The following is a 20,389-nucleotide window of genomic DNA, read 5'->3' on the forward strand; positions in this document are numbered from 1 at the left end:
TCTCAGTCTCCTGACCTCAATATCATTGAACCACTGTGGGGAGATCTCAAATGTGCAGCTCATGCAAGATAGTCCAAGAATTTAGAGGAACTGGAGGCTTTTTGCCAAAAAGAATGGGCTGTTGGTGATTTGAAATGAGTTCACACATTTTTTTTCCCACAAGAAATGGCTGCACAATCACTGACCATGAGTGAAAAACATTTGTGTGTGTGTTTTCATTCATAGTCTTTGAGAAATTACCCAGAAAATATACTGTGTATGCAAACATTTGACCTTTTTCCATTTTACTACATAATATTAAGTAAAGTTCATCTATTCTCTATAAGTCACAGAAGGAAAGAAAATGGTACACTGACATTGCTCCTTCTCAAACAATCTATTAGTTTGTATTTTAGTGTGCAACTGTAGAGTAGTAAAATAGTGCTAAAGAATTACACAACAGTCCTTTAAAGAACTACAAAAACATATTTTTTCAAAGTAAAATGTCTGATCTGAGTCTTACCAGCGACACAACACATCCTAAACAACGACTGTATCTCAAATTTTGATGTTTTTATCAACGGAAACCGTGTTCCCATTTAATATGACTTGCTCACCGGCCAATCACAAGATGGCCGCCATGTTTTCCACGTCAGCGAGCGTCACGTCCTATCTAGAGTTTGATTAAAGACCTTTGATGGTTTGCTTGGTGCCTTTACTTTCAGGATCAATTATATTTCAGGTTATTTAAGGTTTCTGGTAGGTTTTCTGGATGCACAACCATGGAGACGGTTCAATCAGCAGTGAAAACCAACCAGAAACCCTAAAAAACAATTGATCCTGGAGTGTCTTGCGGCCACCGGGATGGTAAGTAAAGGTGCTTTGCTAACTACCCAACCAGCCGCTGGTTCACTGAAAGGTCAAAAACGCACTAATATCAACTTACCCGCATGCCACAAAGTTACAGAATGCACCTTTAACGTCAGAGTAAACGGTAGAACATTTATTTTTAGGATGTTTGGTCAGGGAATCACTTTAATAGCTCATATAGCCTTCCAAACTTTCCAGTCAGCAATATTTGTGAAGGTTTATTGTGGATTTTTCAATGTCTAGTTCCTACATTTATTAGTTTGAGGCAATTCTCATTTTACGTCCATGTGACAGCGGAAGTTCCAACTCACTATCTCGAAATTCCTATTCTTTTCCTTTTCCACCTGCAGTGCCTCGCCTTTAAACCATTGCACTCTTACAGCTCCCAGCGCCTCCCGAGATACCTACCTTACCGGTGATGTCGTGCACCGCGATATGGACAAAAATGGAAGCCTCCTCCATACCTTCCAAGTACACGTGACGAAAGCCTGCAAAAGGTTGAGAAATAACGGAGCAATTGTGTTAAGGTTAGCTTTAATATGTTTCAAACGTCATTTTGCTTTGTTCGTACACTGCGGCCTTGGCATTTTAACAAAAACAACAACAAAAAAGAGAAGAAATGATTGAGCGATTCTTCCTGATTTTCACACTAAATGTCTAACTGGGCTCATTCTCTGCAGGCACAGTTTATGCGTCGCTTAATGCTTTTTATTTGCTAATGTCTTTGTTTATCCATGGAGCACTTTGGTACAACAATAAACAAATGAAATGGCTGAGCTAAAAACATTTGCCGCCAGCTATCAGTGAGTTATGCTCTGTAGTGACTAACACAGACATGAGCGTCATTGGAGACACGGAGACGCCATGAGCCTGGGCCGAACATTTTCATACACCGTAATGTCAAGAATATTTGAAACAAGTCTAATTTAACACTTCAACACTTTCATGGAATCATGTAAAGGAACTAGATGGAAGTTGTAATTTTTATACTCACTACTGCCACCTCATACTGTACGTGTAACTGCAGTTTCTATATTAAGATCGTGCATGACGCCAATAAGAAGTGGTTAACCCCGAAGTGGAATGGGCTGGACTTAACTGGTCCCATACGAAGGGCGGGTCTTACCTGGTCCGAGACGAAGGGTGGGGCTTACCTGGTCCCAGATGAACAGTGGGGCTTACCTGGTCCCAGATGAAGGGTGGGGCTTACCTGGTCCCAGATGAACAGTGGGGCTTACCTGGTCCCAGATGAATGGTGGGGCTTACCTGGTCCCAGACAGTGGGTGGGGCTTACCTGGTCCCAGACAATGGGTGGGTCTTACCTGGTCCCAGACAATGGGTGGGTCTTACCTGGTCCCAGACAATGGGTGGGTCTTACCTGGTCCCAAATGAAGGGCGGGTCATACCTGGTCCCAGACAATGGGTGGGTCTTACCTGGTCCCAGACAATGGGTGGGGCTTACCTGGTCCCAAATGAAGGGCGGGTCATACCTGGTCCCAGACAATGGGTGGGGATTCCCTGGTCCCAGACAATGGGTGGGGCTTACCTGGCAGCATGCTGTTGAAGGCGAGGGTGCGCTGGCCGATGAAGTCCTGCCCGATGGGGTCGTGGTCCCAGACGAGGAAGCGCACCAGGGCCAGCTCCGGCAGGTGCACCACGAACACCAGCGTCTCCTCCCACATGGGGTTAAAGCCTGCCACATGAGCACAGCAGCACGAGTCAAATGGAGGAACTGATGGCAGAGTCTGTCAGAGCTAAGGACAAGGCGGGGGAGGAAGTGGGTTCAGGCCAAAGTCAGGAGTGGAGGCTTCACTCACCATTATCATCCACCACTCTGGTCTGCTCTTTGCAGCAGTCCACCGGCAGCCCAATGATCTCCACCTCCACAAAAGGATCAATTATCTGCAACACAACACCATTATCATTCTTCATATACATGACACAGTGGTATTGATTCAAAGTCAAAGCCTTCGAACGCAGATCAATAAACTTAAACTAAACGTTTGTGCCACCCAAAGAAGCCCGCCTAGTCTCTACACCGACACTGTGCTGGACGAGGGTGTGTACCTCTCCTCTGTCCCCCAGCATGGAGTCTTTGGGCTTGGGCAGCTGCTGACCACTGATGACCTTCAGAACAAGCTGCTTCTTCATCTGACCGGGCATAGGGTCATCCAGGCTTGGGTTGAAGGCACCTGACAGACATGTGAAAGAAGGTTAAGAGCATGACTGGCCTGGAAGATGGCTCCCAGCCCTGTTCGAATTCCGACAGATACTGTATTTTGTTCTGGATGACCCTGTGTGGTGTCTGACCTTCACACATGCTGGGCGGCTTCACGATGTAGCCACAGTTGCCGTTGCTGTAGAACTTGGCTCGGTTGAGCTGCAGCACACGGCCCTCGGACTGGTAGTTCAGAGCGACTGAAATCACACACACAAGTTCTATGGTCACGAACGCAGAAGCTAGTCACATGGAGGCGAGTCAAAGAAAACACAGGACGGGCTCTCATATTCATTCGTCTTATTAAAACTTTATTTGGCCACACACAGCTCACACATTTTCATTGCTTTGTTTAATTTTGGAAAGTCGATTCCTTGAACTAACATAGCCTCCCCACACGGGCCTGGATCAGGGGATGAGAGTGAGGAGCGTACCGAGCTGGCAGCCTGCGTTCCAGAAGGGCTGTGGGTTGAAGTTGGACGAGTCGATGCGGTACGACGACGGGTAGATGCGGCTCAGCTGTCTCTGGTTGAAGTGGATGAACTCGGCCGCTTTCTGCTGCATCACCTGGTGGGCTTTGGTCTCACTGAGCGACGACACCTGCCAGCTGCAGTTCGCTGCGGGGACAAGAGGGGGCGCTGGCGTGAGACGGCAGGAGTCAATAGTCAATGGATTAATCTCTTCTCTCCCGATGTCTGATACCGGATTTAGACCTTCTCCGAAGGCCCAAAATGAAAAAGTGCCTGTGGGTCACGGGCCAAACACGGCCATGTCAAGCATGAAATACATATAACTGCAAATAATAATAGTTACTTTATTCTATTTTTGGTATTTTTCTTTTATATTTGCATTTAATTCTATCTATGCAAAAACATTAAAACAAGTGTTAACTATGGTAAAAGCCTAATTTTAGTAGAACAAAATCAACAATTGTAGCAATAAAGTGCAAAATGTAAACAACAACACCACCTGTATGTGCAGCACCAATAAAATTCGGAAAAATAGTAAACACCAAGACAACACAACAGTTGTTCCTTAACTTTGCGAAAGGAGTGAAACAGCGCCCCCAATTTGACCAGAGTGGCCAAAAAGCATACTGCATCCAAATTTACCATTGAGAATGAAGGGATACAGTTAGTATTAATCATACGATGCAAAAGTAGGTCACTCACTGGCGGGCCAACATAATTGTTCCGGTGGGCCAAAATTGGCCCGAGGGCCCCACTTTGGACACCCCTGATTTAGACATACTAATGGTTATACACCGGCTGGAAATATGAGGCCCAAATTACTAAGATGCACAGTCCCTGAATGATTGAGGTGAAAATTAGGCGCCACATGCTCTAAATGAAAAAGTGCTTATTTTTAGTAGTAGGCCTCGAGGTGTTTAGCACCTGGCTTAGTAAACCAGGCTCTAACTGCCTCACCAGTGGCTCATAAGTGGAAAAATGAGCCTTCACAAACAGTCCCACACTCACCAACAGCATTAGAGTGTTATTGTAGGTCACAGTCAGTCTGCGGATGGTGTGCTGTCTACAGGTCCACCACAAGGGGGCAGTGTACAGTGGGTTACAAGAGGACGAGGCCCATCTCACATTAGGTTTGTCTGAGTGGAGCTGAAACATTTACCCAAGTAAGAGTAACTTTACTTAACTTTACATGACGTCTCAGACACATGGCCCGGGGGCCAAATGTGGCCTGCCTAGTATTTTGGTTGAGATGATTTCTTATTCATATCATAAATTTGATTTAACATGTTAGAACTACATTTCCGCCATTGTCGATCTACGTCATCCACAGCTCTGCGTGAACAGCAGCAGACAGAAGGCAGCGTGGCACTTGTGCTGAAGACTTCAACACAGAAACAGACTAAAGACCAGCAGACTGAGAGAGCAGGAGCGGCTGAAACAGGAGGAGACTGTCACAATGCGAGGGGGAAACTGTCTTTGTTCAGCTCATCACGAGCTGAAAAAGTTACAGCCGCATGGCATTTCAAAGTGAATATCACAATCAGCGTTTAGAAGCGTCATGTGACAACAGTGAAGTGAGGAGTTGAGGACCGACGCCTTTTCTCTCAGAGATAAAACGCTCACAAGGAGCACATAATGTTAAGAACAGAAACTGTGGAGGAGGAAACATCATTCACTGCTGCCCTGAACCTAAAGCAGCTGCAGAGAGACACTGCAGGTACTGTGTCAATAATTAGTACGACATTAAGTCATTACAAGCTAACTCGAGACTTGTTACAGAAACACGCATTGTGTGTCTGAGTTTGTGATTTCGAAGTTCAGAAGCACAATTTTTTACAGATAGGACACAAGTTTTTATTAAAGCATACTATAGCAAATAATCAAAAGCTGTAGAGTTAAAATGTGCTCTGTAAAAAGGGCTTTGTTTGTTGCAGCCCTGGGTTTAAACAGACACAGAGAGTTGCAGTACTGTAATAAATCCATCCATACTAGGCACTGTAAGACGTCACAAATGTTGAATAACTGGTGGTGCAGGTGATCCTCGCGCGCCTCACCTTGTGCGTCGATGTCGTAGAGCCCCACGGAGCGCGTGTACTTGACCAGGTCAGACAGAGCTCTGGACAGCTTCATGGTCTTCTTCTTCCTGTCACAACAAAGCAACACAAAGACACGTTAAACCAGGCTTCAAGCTTTTTACACTCTCCCCACAAACCACCGCAGCGAGTGACCACTTCTGAGTTCTGGCTGCAGTTCTCGGGGCAGGCCGGGTCTGCGGGACGTACTTGTTGTGAACGGGCGCTCTGGACGCGCTGCTGCTGCTCTCCTGGTCGGTGTCCGTGTCCTCCACGACGCTCGTGGTCTTCTTCACCTTCTTCGTTTTTTTCTGCAAAACAGGATCACACGACACATGAGCTGACCGTGTCTGATTACACATGGGGGTGCCCCGCCCTTCTAATGAACACTGATGCAGCTGTGTCGCTTTTGGTGTAAATTTCTTAAAATACAATAGGATTAGTGATATGTATTACCATGTTCTTCAGGCAAATCAACCAAATCTTTTTACTAGAATGTGTCTGTCTCTGCACAGGGCTGCCATTACCGGCCTCGGAGAGAGTTGTGATACATTTACACACATAATAACTATAATAATAAAGACTGAAACTAGAAACAACTACTCACATATTTGTTTTAAGATTAAAGATGCATTATGGAACTTTTATGTGAAAATGAGTGGTCAGCATGGCGCCTTTACTTTCTCTGCTGTGTGCACTTCAGATACATGTTTACAGAGGTGGGAAACTCGAGTCACATGACTTGACTCGAGTCAGACTCCAGAGGCATATTTTCGGGACTTGAAACTTACTTGACCAAATCTCCAAAAGACTTGACCTGACTTGGGACTTGCTGTTTGTGACTCGAGACTTAACTTGGACTTGAGGCCAATGACTCTCAATGACTTGCTGTGACTTCATAGTTATTATTTGAGTGAAACTGTCGAAAGATCAGGATTCATTGTGTAAAAGCGGCGCATCTATGTTTACATATGGTAATGAACACGAAAAGGCAGGAGGAAATACGACGTGTTTCTTTGGATGCATTAAAAGTTTTCTAAAGTGAGTGAAGAGGTGAAGATTCATAGACATTTATTAAGGAAAGGAAAACGTTCGAAACAATGACTGTACCTACATCGCAGACAGGAGCCTCCAGAACAATGATGCGCAAGAGTTGGATTAATGACAGAAATCTTGGGGGCTTTTCGGTGTTTTAAGGCGTTCTCACGAAAGTTACAGCATTTAGAGGCTAGTTTCTGCAGCCACACAGAGCCCAGAGACAGCAGGACTGAAGGCATTAGAGCAGGGGCGAATCAGAGTATACAGGGGCCGGGGCATTACAGGGGAACCACTGAGAGAAAAACTGCCAGAAACTAAACAAAAATAAAAATATTGTTTGCTGTTTGTTTGATGTTTAAACGACTCTTCCTTAAAATGCTGTCCCAGTAATTTTGTACATAGACTGGAGCACTGAAAATATGTTTTTTAAAATTTTATTTTGTAGCGTTTTGAATATTAATTAGACTTAAAATCCAAATCCATTTGATTATAAAAAGTTTGATATTAGCCTAAATTTTCAAAACCACTAAATCTTGAGAAAGCACTTAATATTTTCAAGTAGATTAAACACATTTTGAAAAGAAGAATTAGGCTTAGCGCTGACGTTTGCGACTTGAGGTGACTTGCCGGCTAAAGAAAGACTTGACTTGACTTGACCCCATGACCAGTTGACTTGGACTTGCTTGGGACTTGGACCTTCACGACTTGGACTTGACTCGAGTTCAGTGACTCACTCCCACCTCTGATGTTTTATTCAGGAGTCTTTCATTCTTTCAAATCTACTCTTCTACATAACATTATTATAACCTTTTCACAAAATATATGACGTTCGGCCACACTACAAAGTACTGACGATAGATATTGAGCCCAATAATGTCTTGTTTATTGATTGAAAAGATGGGTCGTCATAGTATTTACTGTGACAGCCCTAGTGAGCTGAGCTGTAACATTCATATGAACGGACCTTGCGTTTGGAGAAGCTCCCGATGAAGGAGCGGCTGCTGGACTTGTTCCCGCCGGGGACGGTGTCGTCTGCCGTGTCCGTGCCGTCTTCACTTTTGCCCTGAAAGTAGAAAATGTATAGAAGCTAGAATCAAGTTTGTCGTGGGCAAACTTCTAAACTTTCACCTAGGAACAAAATAATGCCCTAATGGCCCTGTTTCTCCATGGACTCCCCTAATTTGACCCTTTCTTCACAGGGCTCTGGCGTAGGGACAGATGCCATCGTAGGTACGTGACCAGTGTGGGGAGCGCACCTTAGCGGAGGACTTGTCCGGGGTCTTGGTGGCGGAGTTGAGGGCCGTGATGGTGAAGCTGTCGGGGTCTTCTCGGTCGCGGATCTTGGACTCCTTCAACAGGTTGTCCAGCTTCTTCTTGGCCAGGTTCTCCACCTGTTTCCTGTTGGCCGAGGTCTGAAGGAGAGGACGAGGATTAGGACTTTAGACTTTTGACCCACCTGATGATAGAGGTGTTCGTCATCCTAGTCCTACTGTTTTTTTTCTCTCAAATACAGAAATAACACATTTTGATCTAATGCTCCATTTTGATACTAGAAGATAATAAGAAATATTTCAGAATGTATTATGCAAATTTCAGCACAAAGCAACTAAAATGTACATGCTCCCCTTTTCATTGATTATGTAAAATGTTCAGCAGCAAGTCACTTTAAATTCATTTGAATGCCATTTAAATGCAAACGCAAAGGAATGATGGAAAAAAAACTACGGAAAAGCAAAGAAGACACAATGGAAAACTTGTGGCTGATAAAACAACCATTTAGCTGGAAATGTCAACACATTTTCAGTGTTTTGCACCATAGTTTTGTATTTTGTAAAGACTTTTGGCAGTGACTGGATTCTGGGCATCTTTTATTTGAGCTGGAGAAAAGGTGCTCAGTTCAGGCGGGGGTTAAGAGGTTAAACAGGGTTCGCACTAAACAGTAGATGTTTTAATGTTTTATTCACGCCATATCAGAATAGTACATTATCTGGTATAATATACGTCTACGTGTTTTTACATTTTTTTCTGTAAATACATGTCCATCCATCCGCTTTCTTCCGCTTTATCCGGGGCGGGGTCGTGGGGGCAGCAGTCTCAGCAGAGATTCCCAAACTGCCTGATCCACACACACCTCCTCCAGCTGTTCTGGGGGACCCCGAGGCGACACCAGGCCAGCTCGGAGACATAGTCCCACCAGCGTGCCCTGGGCCTTCCACGAGGCCTCCTCCCACTAGGACATGCCTGGAACACCTCCTGAGGTAGGCAACCGGGAGGCATCCGGAACAGATGCCCGAGCCACCTCATCTGCTCCTTTCGACGTGAAGGAGCAGCGACTCTACTCCGAGCTCCTCCCGGGTAACTGAGCTCCTCACCCGATCTCGAAGGGTGCGCTTTCACATTCCAGGCATTCACAAGGAAATGACACAGGCTGTACACGGTGGGTCTGCATGCTAACAAACAAACAAACAATCAAACGGCTACATTATCAGTGCTTCGTGCATATGGCATCACCAAATTCTTTGTAGACTACAGTCCACACAGACATGGTTTGAGATGCAATTTTTCCTTCATTTCAATGACGAAAGGCGAGGGCAGAACAAAAGCCGATCTCCCCTGAATGCTCCTTGTCGCGAGTTCACCTTTCACACACAGCGACACAGTGCACGCCATTATGAACGGCTCAGGAGGCAGATCATCTCGGTGGGGGATGACAGCGGTGAATGAAGGTGCCGTCTCAGAGTCGGCCACACGGGGGCAGAGAGAACCCATCTATCCCTCAGCCTCGTGAACGTGAGCATGCTATTCCGTTGAGTGAAATGAGAGAACAGATGTTTGCAGATGATTCCCAGTATTAGAGAGTAATGATGTTTTAAACGAGGCAAATGGAGAGCGGCGTTGTTGCCAGTTCCACACCTGCGGGGCCACATCTGTGTGTCTAATGAATGAGCACATGCTTTAGCGGGGGCAAGAGTTGAATGATTTGGGGATTTTAGCGTTTCTGAGTTTGGTGACAGGGTGCTACAGTTTCCCCGTCAATTTTTGCATTTTTCTAACATCGATGCGACAACAATCTCAATAAAAGAAGCTCCAAACTTGGTTAAAAAGCAAGAATTTGATGGATTTTTTTAACATCTAAAACCTGCCTGATTTATTGAGCTTTGAACCTTATCTTTATATGAAAACATAAAACGAAAGAAGACTCACAAGTCATATTTATGTCAGTAATAAAAGCTAAATTGACTTTCCCTGCTCACCTGGCTTGACTTGTCTTCAGGTCCCACAGTAGAGGGATTGAAGGATGGATCAAACGCAAAGGACTGACTTCACAGAACTGCACAATAGACCTGACGCAAAACGGTCATCGTCCAGTCATACCTCATGGCAACCGTAGCTACCCAACATTCTGCTGTTCTCCTGACAGAGAAACTAGTGGGCGCAGAGTTTTTTTCCGCTCTAAACACAGCAGGAAAGAAGCGGGAGGAGCCTATTATAATTATCATTATTATTGTCAGCAAGGTACGACTCGTTTATCGTCCGTCTCTGTTTGCCGAGACGTTCATGAGCTGTCATTGCTGGACAATGTCACAACAATGCTGGAATATCTGCGCATTTACTTTCTAAGCGCTAGAGCAGAGCAGAGCCTTGATGCTCAAGCAGCCTGTGTTTTTTTTTTTTTTGTCAGAGAAGAACCGCAGCCGCGGAGGAGATAGAGCCACTGCAGCCAATAGCAAGGGTCTGTGAGCTCCTGTGGGTTTAGCAAGCCAGCTAACTTAAGTTTTCAATACTAGACTAACAAAAGAAGATATCTGACCCTGTAGAGCATGACTAGTCCACATGACTGTCGAATAGATACATTTGGAGTGTGCAGATGGAGAACATTTTTGTTGATGCTGATCTCCAGTTTATTTTAGAAACAAGTTGAGATGTAATGTTGGAGAAATTAAAAAAGTCTACTTTGAAAAGTATAAACTTAAATGGTTAAATGATGTCTTGTGTAAGCCAAAGATGAGAACTTATATTTTGATTAAAGATAATTTTGGTCCTGAGCCCTATGTGACCCTGAACCTATCTAGAGGTCAGAGGTCAGTCTGTGCTCAGCTGAGGTCCGGGACTCTGGTGCTGGCACTGGAGACGGGACGATTCCACTCGGTCCCAGAGGAGGAGCGGACATGTTGTTTGTGTTAGTTAAATGATATTGAAAATGAATCGCATTTTGTGTTTTATTGTCCTTTGTATTATGATCCGAGAAGGCAATTATTTTGTAAACTGTCTGACGTTGCTGTACGTTTGTTTGAAAAGTCCGATGAGGAAAGGCTTAAGTTTTTGTTCAAGTATAAGCCATTTCATTTGTCTAAGTTTTTGTTAAGCGCTTGGCTTACACTAAAGAGGACACTCTTTGTTTAATGTTTTTCTGATGTCTGCCTGCATTTTTGTGTCTTATAAGCCCATGCGGGCTGGGCACCTTTAGGTGCAACACACCAAATAAGAAATAAACTAAACTAAACTAAACTAAACTGTGCCGGTTACATTTTAAGCAGCTCCAGGGGCTTTAGCGTCAACAGTTGCAAGAAGGTCAATTAATGGCAATCAAATCGGAAATGCAGCTTCAATGTTTACAATTATCAAATTGAAGCCACATTCTTTTAGGCAGTCCTTTGCAAACAAAAAAGTAACACGTCTCTCGGGGTGTTTGTGAGGTAGAAGTCCTGCTGCATCTGCAGTTTACATCTCTATGAACATGTTCTGTTCTAGAAAGGGATTCTTGTATTAGTTTACTTTCATATTTCATACTTACAATGCAGATCCAATGTCAATTACCAACGCTTGTGAAGAAAAATCCAATTATCAGACCCCCTCCCCCAACAGGGACAAGTAGATTATTTATTTGTGGATTGTGATCTGTCTATTTGTGGTTTTAATGTGATTGTGGTTCGGGGTGTGCAATCAGTCGGAATTCAGTGACAATTCTGCTGATTACACGGTTTACAATAATTAGGCAATTGAGAAAATTTGGGGGATTTAGCTGTAGAGTGCCAACAATCCAGACCATTTTTCATGACATTTGTAGCACCACAGCGCATTCTATGTCATAGACACATATGGACACATGCTATGGCTCGTATGAAAGGTGAGACTCTAAGCTCTCCGTAGGTGAAAACAGTCATACTAGCCTCAGCAAATCAGATGCTAGTTTTGATCAAAATCACAGTTTTTTCCAGAAACTGAGATATCGCATGTTTTATGAATCATGCACCATTTGAGCCTAGATTTGGGTAAAGCCAAACTGAATAAAATGTGCTGGGTTCAGGTGTGGGTTAGTAAGAACCAAACAAAAAATAAATCAGATAAATGTACACATATGTTTTCATTTTACAGCAATAGAGGATTTGGGGAGAATGAAAAGAGCTCAAATTGTTAGTTTTTTTTAAGTAGTTGTATCATCGGTTTTACAGATCTGTGCGTATCATCTGTCTCCTTATGAGCGTAATATATGTCCAATATAAAATAAGGTCCAGAAGCAGAAAGAGAGAAATGAGGGCATCTGTCCAGGCCTGACTTCAGACGCTACGCACTGAAGTCAGGCCTGGGGAGGACGGGGCAGCAGCTCCCGCTTCAAATGAGTCTAATGCCCAGATGAAATGTCCAGATGATGACTTTTTTTTAAGTTTTTGATCGTCATTTATTTCAGTTCTGTTCATCACAGAGCTCCCAAAATCACACATAAGGTGTACTTTGGCAGTCAACTAAAAAAACTAATTATTTCAGTTTTGGCACTTAATGTGTAACTTTGAAATGTGTGTCCAACAAACTAGAGAGCAATAATTTATTTTGCATCATTTTGTTTCAAGTTGTCTTTAAACAGACCGACTTGAAATCTCACCTAAACATCTCAAAACATCCTAAACTTATGAAGACAGACATGACCTGTGTCCAAACATCCTACAGTTATAAAGACAGACATGACCTGTGTCCAAACATCCTACAGTTATAAAGACAGACATGACCTGTGTCCAAACATCCTACAGTTATGAAGACAGACATGACCTGTGTCCAAACATCCTACAGTTATAAAGACAGACATGACCTGTGTCCAAACATCCTAAAGTTATGAAGACAGACATGACCTGTGTCCAAACATCCTAAAGTTATGAAGACAGACATGACCTGTGACCAAACATCTTAAAGTTATGAAGACAGACATGACCTGTGTCCAAACATCTTAAAGTTATGAAGACAGACATGACCTGTGTCCAAACATCCTAAAGTTATGAAGACAGACATGACCTGTGACCAAACATCTTAAAGTTATGAAGACAGACATGACCTGTGTCCAAACATCTTAAAGTTATGAAGACAGACATGACCTGTGTCCAAACATCTTAAACTTATGAAGACAGACATGACCTGTGTCCAAACATCCTAAACTTATGAAGACAGACATGACCTGTGTCCAAACATCCTACAGTTATGAAGACAGACATGACCTGTGTCCAAACATCCTACAGTTATAAAAGACAGACATGACCTGTGTCCAAACATCCTAAAGTTATGAAGACAGACATGACCTGTGTCCAAACATCCTAAAGTTATGAAGACAGACATGACCTGTGACCAAACATCTTAAAGTTATGAAGACAGACATGACCTGTGTCCAAACATCCTACAGTTATAAAGACAGACATGACCTGTGTCCAAACATCCTAAAGTTATGAAGACAGACATGACCTGTGTCCAAACATCTTAAAGTTATGAAGACAGACATGACCTGTGTCCAAACATCCTACAGTTATAAAGACAGACATGACCTGTGTCCAAACATCCTACAGTTATGAAGACAGACATGACCTGTGTCCAAACATCCTACAGTTATGAAGACAGACATGACCTGTGTCCAAACATCCTACAGTTATGAAGACAGACATGACCTGTGTCCAAACATCCTACAGTTATGAAGACAGACAGGACCTGTGTCCAAACATCCTACAGTTATGAAGACAGACATGACCTGTGTCCAAACATCCTACAGTTATGAAGACAGACATGACCTGTGTCCAAACATCCTACAGTTATGAAGACAGACATGACCTGTGTCCAAACATCCTACAGTTATGAAGACAGACATGACCTGTGTCCAAACATCCTAAACTTATGAAGACAGACATGACCTGTGTCCAAACATCCTAAACTTATGAAGACAGACATGACCTGTGTCCAAACATCCTACAGTTATGAAGACAGACATGACCTGTGTCCAAACATCCTACAGTTATGAAGACAGACATGACCTGTGTCCAAACATCCTAAACTTATGAAGACAGACATGACCTGTGTCTAAACATCCTACAGTTATGAAGACAGACATGACCTGTGTCCAAACATCTTACAATTATGAAGACAGACATGACCTGTGTCCAAACATCCTACAGTTATGAAGACAGACATGACCTGTGTCCAAACATCCTAAACTTATGAAGACAGACATGACCTGTGTCCAAACATCCTAAACTTATGAAGACAGACATGACCTGTGTCCAAACATCCTAAACTTATGAAGACAGACATGACCTGTGTCCAAACATCCTAAACTTATGAAGACAGACATGACCTGTGTCCAAACATCCTACAGTTATGAAGACAGACATGACCTGTGTCCAAACATCCTACAGTTATGAAGACAGACATGACCTGTGTCCAAACATCTTACAATTATGAAGACAGACATGACCTGTGTCCAAACATCTTACAATTATGAAGACAGACATGACCTGTGTCCAAACATCTTACAATTATGAAGACAGACATGACCTGTGTCCAAACATCCTAAACTTATGAAGACAGACATGACCTGTGTCCAAACATCCTAAACTTATGAAGACAGACATGACCTGTGTCTAAACATCCTACAGTTATGAAGACAGACATGACCTGTGTCCAAACATCCCAAAGTGATGAAGACAGACATGACCTGTGTCTAAACATCCTACAGTTATGAAGACAGACATGACCTGTGTCTAAACATCCTACAGTTATGAAGACAGACATGACCTGTGTCCAAACATCCTAAAGTGATGAAGACAGACCTGTGTCCAAACATCCCAAAGTGATGAAGACAGACACGAGGTGTGTGACGGGTGGAGAGAGATGGCACGTCACAGACACAAAGAACACAAGCTTTAGAATACGATACCTTCCACTGTGAAAGAAGCAACGCCACGTAACGAGAGAGGGACGCGAGACAGATCAGCACAGCAGCAGCACAGAGCAGAGACAAGCCACAGTCTATGTCAAGGTTTACAATCAACACATCTGTCCAGAAGCTCCAAGGGACACAGACACGTGGGAAAAAACACAAAACACTCGAGAGTTCTGCCCACATCAACACCCGCTCAGGTTCTGGAAGTATATTCCCCATTCAATTCCACCATACACTTTTTGATATTTTTAAAGTGTTGAAAATAATAACGCTTTGAATGAACCTTCAAATGAAGGCGAGATGCCGCAGGTGAATAAGGCAAAAATATCAAATGTAGAGTGATGACATATGATGACTTGCAAATGTATTGCAAGTTTTCAGTAATTTTGTATTTTCATACAAAAATAAGGCAATTCATGTGTAAAAACTGCCAAAACTAAATAACCCTAACCCTAAACAGATGACGTCAAATTTGCTCCTGGAAACCAGAGCGGGTTCAGAAGTGGGCAGCACTGTCGAGCTCTAATAAAGGGATCCTTAAGTAGTGCTTCTCATCTGGTGTGGCTTTGGGACCTGCCTTCAACCTTTAATGACAAGTTGTAACCCCCCCCCCCCCCCCCCAAAAGAGATCATTTGAACATACAGTATATAAAATAGCTGTCGCACAAAAGCACAGCGTCACAGAGTTCTTAAGTTAAGTTCTGATTATGAAAACAATGTATCTTTGGCAGAGGTCCACATTCCACTGCGACCCACCAGTCGAGACCACTGTCCTCAAGGAAGCCCAACATATATTTACAATATACATTTAAAAATCTATAAAACAGTTCCAGAAAGACAAATTTCAGGTGGAACTTAGAATTTCAACAACAATATATGGTTGAACTACATGGATCATACGCATATTCGCATATTCGTTAACTTTTCTGAGTAGAATCCTCGCTATTCTGCTTGGAAAAACACAGAGAAAGGGCAATGTTTGACGTACGTCTCCGTTGAGCAGTTTGCAGTCGTCCTCCATCTCGTCTGCGCTGTCCTCGTCGGACACGTCGCCCTCGTCTGCGTCCTCGTCGATGTTCGGGGGCAGCTTCTTACCCTGAGAGAACGCGTACAGTTAAACTCATCTCACCTCTCATTTCATGGTCCAGTTTGCTCTTAAATCATGAGCTTTCAGCTGAAACTCCAGAAGCTCACTGAATTCAGCTCCACTCCCATAGACTTGTATGGAAAATTATACTAAGAACCACTGCCTATAAGAAACTATAATAGTGTAATAATCAACATTCTGAAGAAAAAGGCCATGAGGATCATATTTAGTGTTGGGAAGAGCGAACATTCCAACCCTGCATTTATAAAATCAAAAATCATGATATGGTCAAAATGTTTATACTTACAGCAACACAGAAAATATAATCTGCAGGTCCAATGAAACTTAAAGCAGTACTAAGTAACTTGATTACCTTAATAAATCCTTTCTGTAGTCCCTAATGGGGTGATAGGGGGTTGTTTCCTCTGGCCTGAAAATCATGCTTGCAACTTCCCTGCACTGGGTTGGGTCCCCAATACACACTAATGGAATCACGAAGAAGAAGCTAACAGGCTAACGGGCAAAGCTAACTGCATTTACAGCCAGGTTTGAGTGAAAAAAAAAAATCTCCATTGTGTAATTGGATGTACAATATCCCTCTCTCCCTTTGTCTTTTCTGTCAGCGTAGTATTTACTCTCACGGACAATTAATGCGTTAAAAAAAAGCAACATGCTATGACACCAGCAGTGGCACTTATGGCCTCTAGGGGCAAGAGTTACTTAGTACTGCTTTAAGAAACAAATTATAAGGACTGCCCTAAAAAGCACAGGGTCGATCTATGGAGTTTGTTAAGAGATTACAAAAATGGAAGCAGCAGTGATTGGCAGCACCTTGACCAGGATCTTGCCCCGCAGCAGCTCTGGAGAGGGCAGGCGTCCCAGCTCGTCCGCCCTGATGCTGGACAGGTCCAGTTTGTCCCCCAGCACCTCCACCAGGTACTGAGCCATCTTCTTCTGCTGAGGGACCGTGCAGTGGTTCTCTATGGACAGGATCACGGGGTAACTGATGGACACAAGAGCACACAAAGGACTTTAACACATCTACATCGCAAACTCACTCTTTGTTGGTCGTGAGGAAATGAAATACAAACGGCTCTTTGGCCTTTATGTTCATGTAACTGAAGCCATTTTGTTATGTTAAAATGTGTTAGGATATTACGTTTTTTTTTGAGAATTGTACTTGCTTCAAACAACCCAGTTCTAGCCCAGGTCTGGCCCTTTTGGCAAGTTCAAAAAGTTTGCCCAAATCTGTTCTAGAAAGACAGTCATAACAAAATTGTTGAAATACCTGACATGTTTCGATGGAGTGGAAAATGACTTCCGTCTTCCTCAGACGTGTATGATGTGTCTCTTATCAGCTGTTTTTCCCAGGCGTGGCCGCACTGACAGTTTTATTACTGTCAGTGTGGCCACTCATGCCGGTGTGCGGTGGTTACTGGAGAAGAGAATCCCATGTGTGCCAGAGTAAAGGCGTCCCATCTCTGTTGATGGATCTTATTGGTCACGTTCTGATCTCACTTTCCTCACGAATCCTACACTTGTTTAATGAGCCATTTGTATTGAGCAATACAAAGAGCTTTAAAAAATAATTAAATAACTAAACCGCAGACATACCGCCATACATATGGCCATACATATGGCCATACCACCTTTGCTCTGCCTGATCCCGTCAGACCTTGGAAGCTAAGCAGGGAAGGGCCTGGTCGGTATTTGGATGGGAGACCATTTGGTAACACCAGGAAGCCTAATGAAGGGAGTGTGTGTGAGTTGTTGGTGGTGGTCGGAGGGGCCAATGGTGCAGACTGGTAGCCTCGCTTCCAAGGGCAACTGTGGCTACAATAGTAGCTTCCCACCACCAAGTATATGGAGTGACTGAATAATGCAATGTAAAGTGTCTTTGAGTGTCCAGAAAAGTGCTATATAAAACTGATGGATTATTATTATTATTACAAAGTTCAGACAGTTACTGGTCCCCCAGGACAGAATTCATTCATTCATTCATCTACGAAATGGCAATTAATCAAAATCGCAATCTCTACTTTGGTCAATCTCAAAGTAGAGATTGCAATTAAGTCCACTGACGTTATTTAAGTCATGGGACTTAAATAACATTAAATGAAACTTTGTTTGTGCTGATGCTTGTATAAAAGTTCATAAATCAGCTGTATTATGGTAAATAAAATTAAATGGAATCCATCAATAGGAAGAAAAAAAATCGTGATTACTTTTTTGCCATACTAAAAACATGTACAATAGGCCAGGATGTATGAGAGTGTGTTTGAGAGAGCGCATGGGGGACGACGGATGAAAATTAGCCCAAGGCTACAATCCGGTGTGGCTTGTTCATTAACTTGCACTGTCCCTACCAAATAAACCATAAATAAATAAATAAATAAAATATCCCAGCCCTATGAAATACCATGCAAAACGTTCAATAAAACCTATATTGGGGAAACAGGACGGATTTTCAGTATGCAAGCACTGGATTTCGGGAGGCAACTGAGATCAGAAAGCAAGGAATAAGATCCATCAATGGGATTCACTTCACCACCACACGGCGGCAGGCGTGGTCACACTGACAGAAGTAATAAACCTGTCAGTGTGGCCACATCTGGGAAAAACAGCTGATAAGAGATGCATCATGCACGTCTGAGGAAGACAGAAGTCATTTCCCACTCCGTCGAAACATGTCAGGTATTTCCACCCTTTTTAGAACAACCTTATAAAACATTGGTAGCATTTGTACATCTAAGTTTTACTGCAGTCATTGTTAGAAGTGGAGAGTCCAAAAGCCTGAATAAAGTGATGCATCGGACTCTGAAAATCCCTGTGTTGATACGGATAGACCTGTTGCTTTTAAGCCACTTTCTTGTTACCTGCCGTATTCACTGTGCATCAGCTAAACCAACAGGCAGAGGAGACGCGCTCTAAAAATAGATCTTTTTGCGAGGCTGAGCGTGTGGATTGGATTAGCACCTACAGCGCGCAGTGTGAAAGAGGAACCTTATAGCGCTCTGTGTGTGAGCTCAACAATCCGCATTCGTCACAGCACACGCAGAAGGAACATGGCAGTACATCAAGTTTCAACAGTTCGTCTGCAGGCGCTCAGGCCAGGAGGGTCGGGAACAACTGCTGTCGATATGCGGGCTCTGTGGCGGCCGATCTGTGTGAGAGAACGATGCTCCCTGAAGCACTCTTTCACACTGTTAGCCCCGGTGAGCCCTGGCCTATGTCCGTGTCATCAGGGCCTAGTCGTCTGTGTAGGCTCTCAGTCGTACAGGAGTTGTCCGTCTTCAATGAAGGTTCTTGAGTCGTCTTCGGTCCTCAGTTGTTGAAGTGTCGAACGTTTCGCCTCTCATCCAAAAGGCTTGGTCAGCGCACCGAAGATCGGTTCAGTTCACAGTCCAGATGCTTCAACAACTGAGTACCGAAGACGACTCACGAACCTTCTTTGAACGACAGGGAATGTGTTCAAGTTCTAGAATGGCATTTCAGTCGGAGCAGGTGCCGATAAGACGCTACGGGAGAGAAAAGGTGGTAACACTTTACATTACGGGCCGGTAAGTCCATGGTACTCACCGTGGTACCTATGGTGGTGCGTACAGTGGTAATTCTAGGTACTTATTGTGGTACTTAAAGGATACTATAGTGAGAATTACAAGGTATGTACTTCTAGACACAGTGGTAACTCTTAGTAATGAAGGTTGTACTTCTTGTTTTCCCTAATGCTGTTTTATGTTTTATAGTCACAAAATCCTAGAAATTACGTCTGTGTGTAGAAGTACCACATTTACTACTTATGAATTGCTGCTGTAGTATTCTTGAATTACCAATAAGTACCATAGATGTATCACTGAAACTACTAGACAGTATCATTTAAAGTACCAAAGTACAAAGAAGTATGACCTTCAATACTAAGAGTTACCACTGTATCTCTTAGTAATGAGAGATACAGGGGTAACTCTGTACCTCCCTAACCACTAACCCCTAATCACTAGTAATTATGACTTTTAGTACCACAATAATGACCTAGTAAATATCCTGTAATTACCACTGTACGTACCACTGTCATTACTAGTAATTACCACTATATGTACCACGGACTTACCGGCCCGTAATGTAAAGTGTTACCGAAAAGGTTTTTGAAAGAAATTTCCATTACAAAAAATGTCCAAATGTTTCCCTTGATCATTATTTGACTGATTCTACTGACCAACATCATGTTTTTGAAGATTGTCTCAACCTTTGGACGCTTTTATGAGGACCATAGTTTTTGTTTCATGTGGATTGGCCCAGGAATTACAGAGAAAGTAGCGATAAACTGAGTCTAGAAATCTGCATTTTGACAGTTACCATTGTTACCAGTAACAGTATCAGTACCAGTTACGAGAAATCCACTGGTGGAATGACCTGGTCAATCAGGATGTTCAGGTCGTCAGCTGATATTTGGGCACCGAGTGT

General features: G+C 43.3%; 1 protein-coding gene across 2 annotated transcripts in view; it reads right to left on the bottom strand.

Moving 5' to 3' along the window:
- The window catches only part of plch2a (phospholipase C, eta 2a), a 103,445-nt gene that overhangs the window by 8,396 nt on the left and 74,660 nt on the right, over window positions 1-20,389 (bottom strand). For both annotated transcript variants that reach the window (XM_079558015.1, XM_079558014.1), the window contains 12 exons: window positions 16,760-16,931; window positions 15,830-15,937; window positions 7,904-8,059; window positions 7,612-7,710; window positions 5,820-5,920; window positions 5,592-5,680; window positions 3,502-3,684; window positions 3,160-3,267; window positions 2,917-3,041; window positions 2,667-2,751; window positions 2,396-2,542; window positions 1,258-1,337 (listed from right to left, as the gene is read on the bottom strand). In XM_079558015.1, coding sequence (XP_079414141.1) covers window positions 1,258-1,337; window positions 2,396-2,542; window positions 2,667-2,751; window positions 2,917-3,041; window positions 3,160-3,267; window positions 3,502-3,684; window positions 5,592-5,680; window positions 5,820-5,920; window positions 7,612-7,710; window positions 7,904-8,059; window positions 15,830-15,937; window positions 16,760-16,931 — 1,453 coding nt within the window. The remainder of the gene's footprint in view (window positions 1-1,257; window positions 1,338-2,395; window positions 2,543-2,666; window positions 2,752-2,916; window positions 3,042-3,159; window positions 3,268-3,501; window positions 3,685-5,591; window positions 5,681-5,819; window positions 5,921-7,611; window positions 7,711-7,903; window positions 8,060-15,829; window positions 15,938-16,759; window positions 16,932-20,389) is intronic.

This window comes from Gobius niger, assembly GCF_951799975.1.
Source record: "Gobius niger genome assembly, chromosome: 6".
Lineage (NCBI taxonomy): Eukaryota > Metazoa > Chordata > Actinopteri > Gobiiformes > Gobiidae > Gobius > Gobius niger.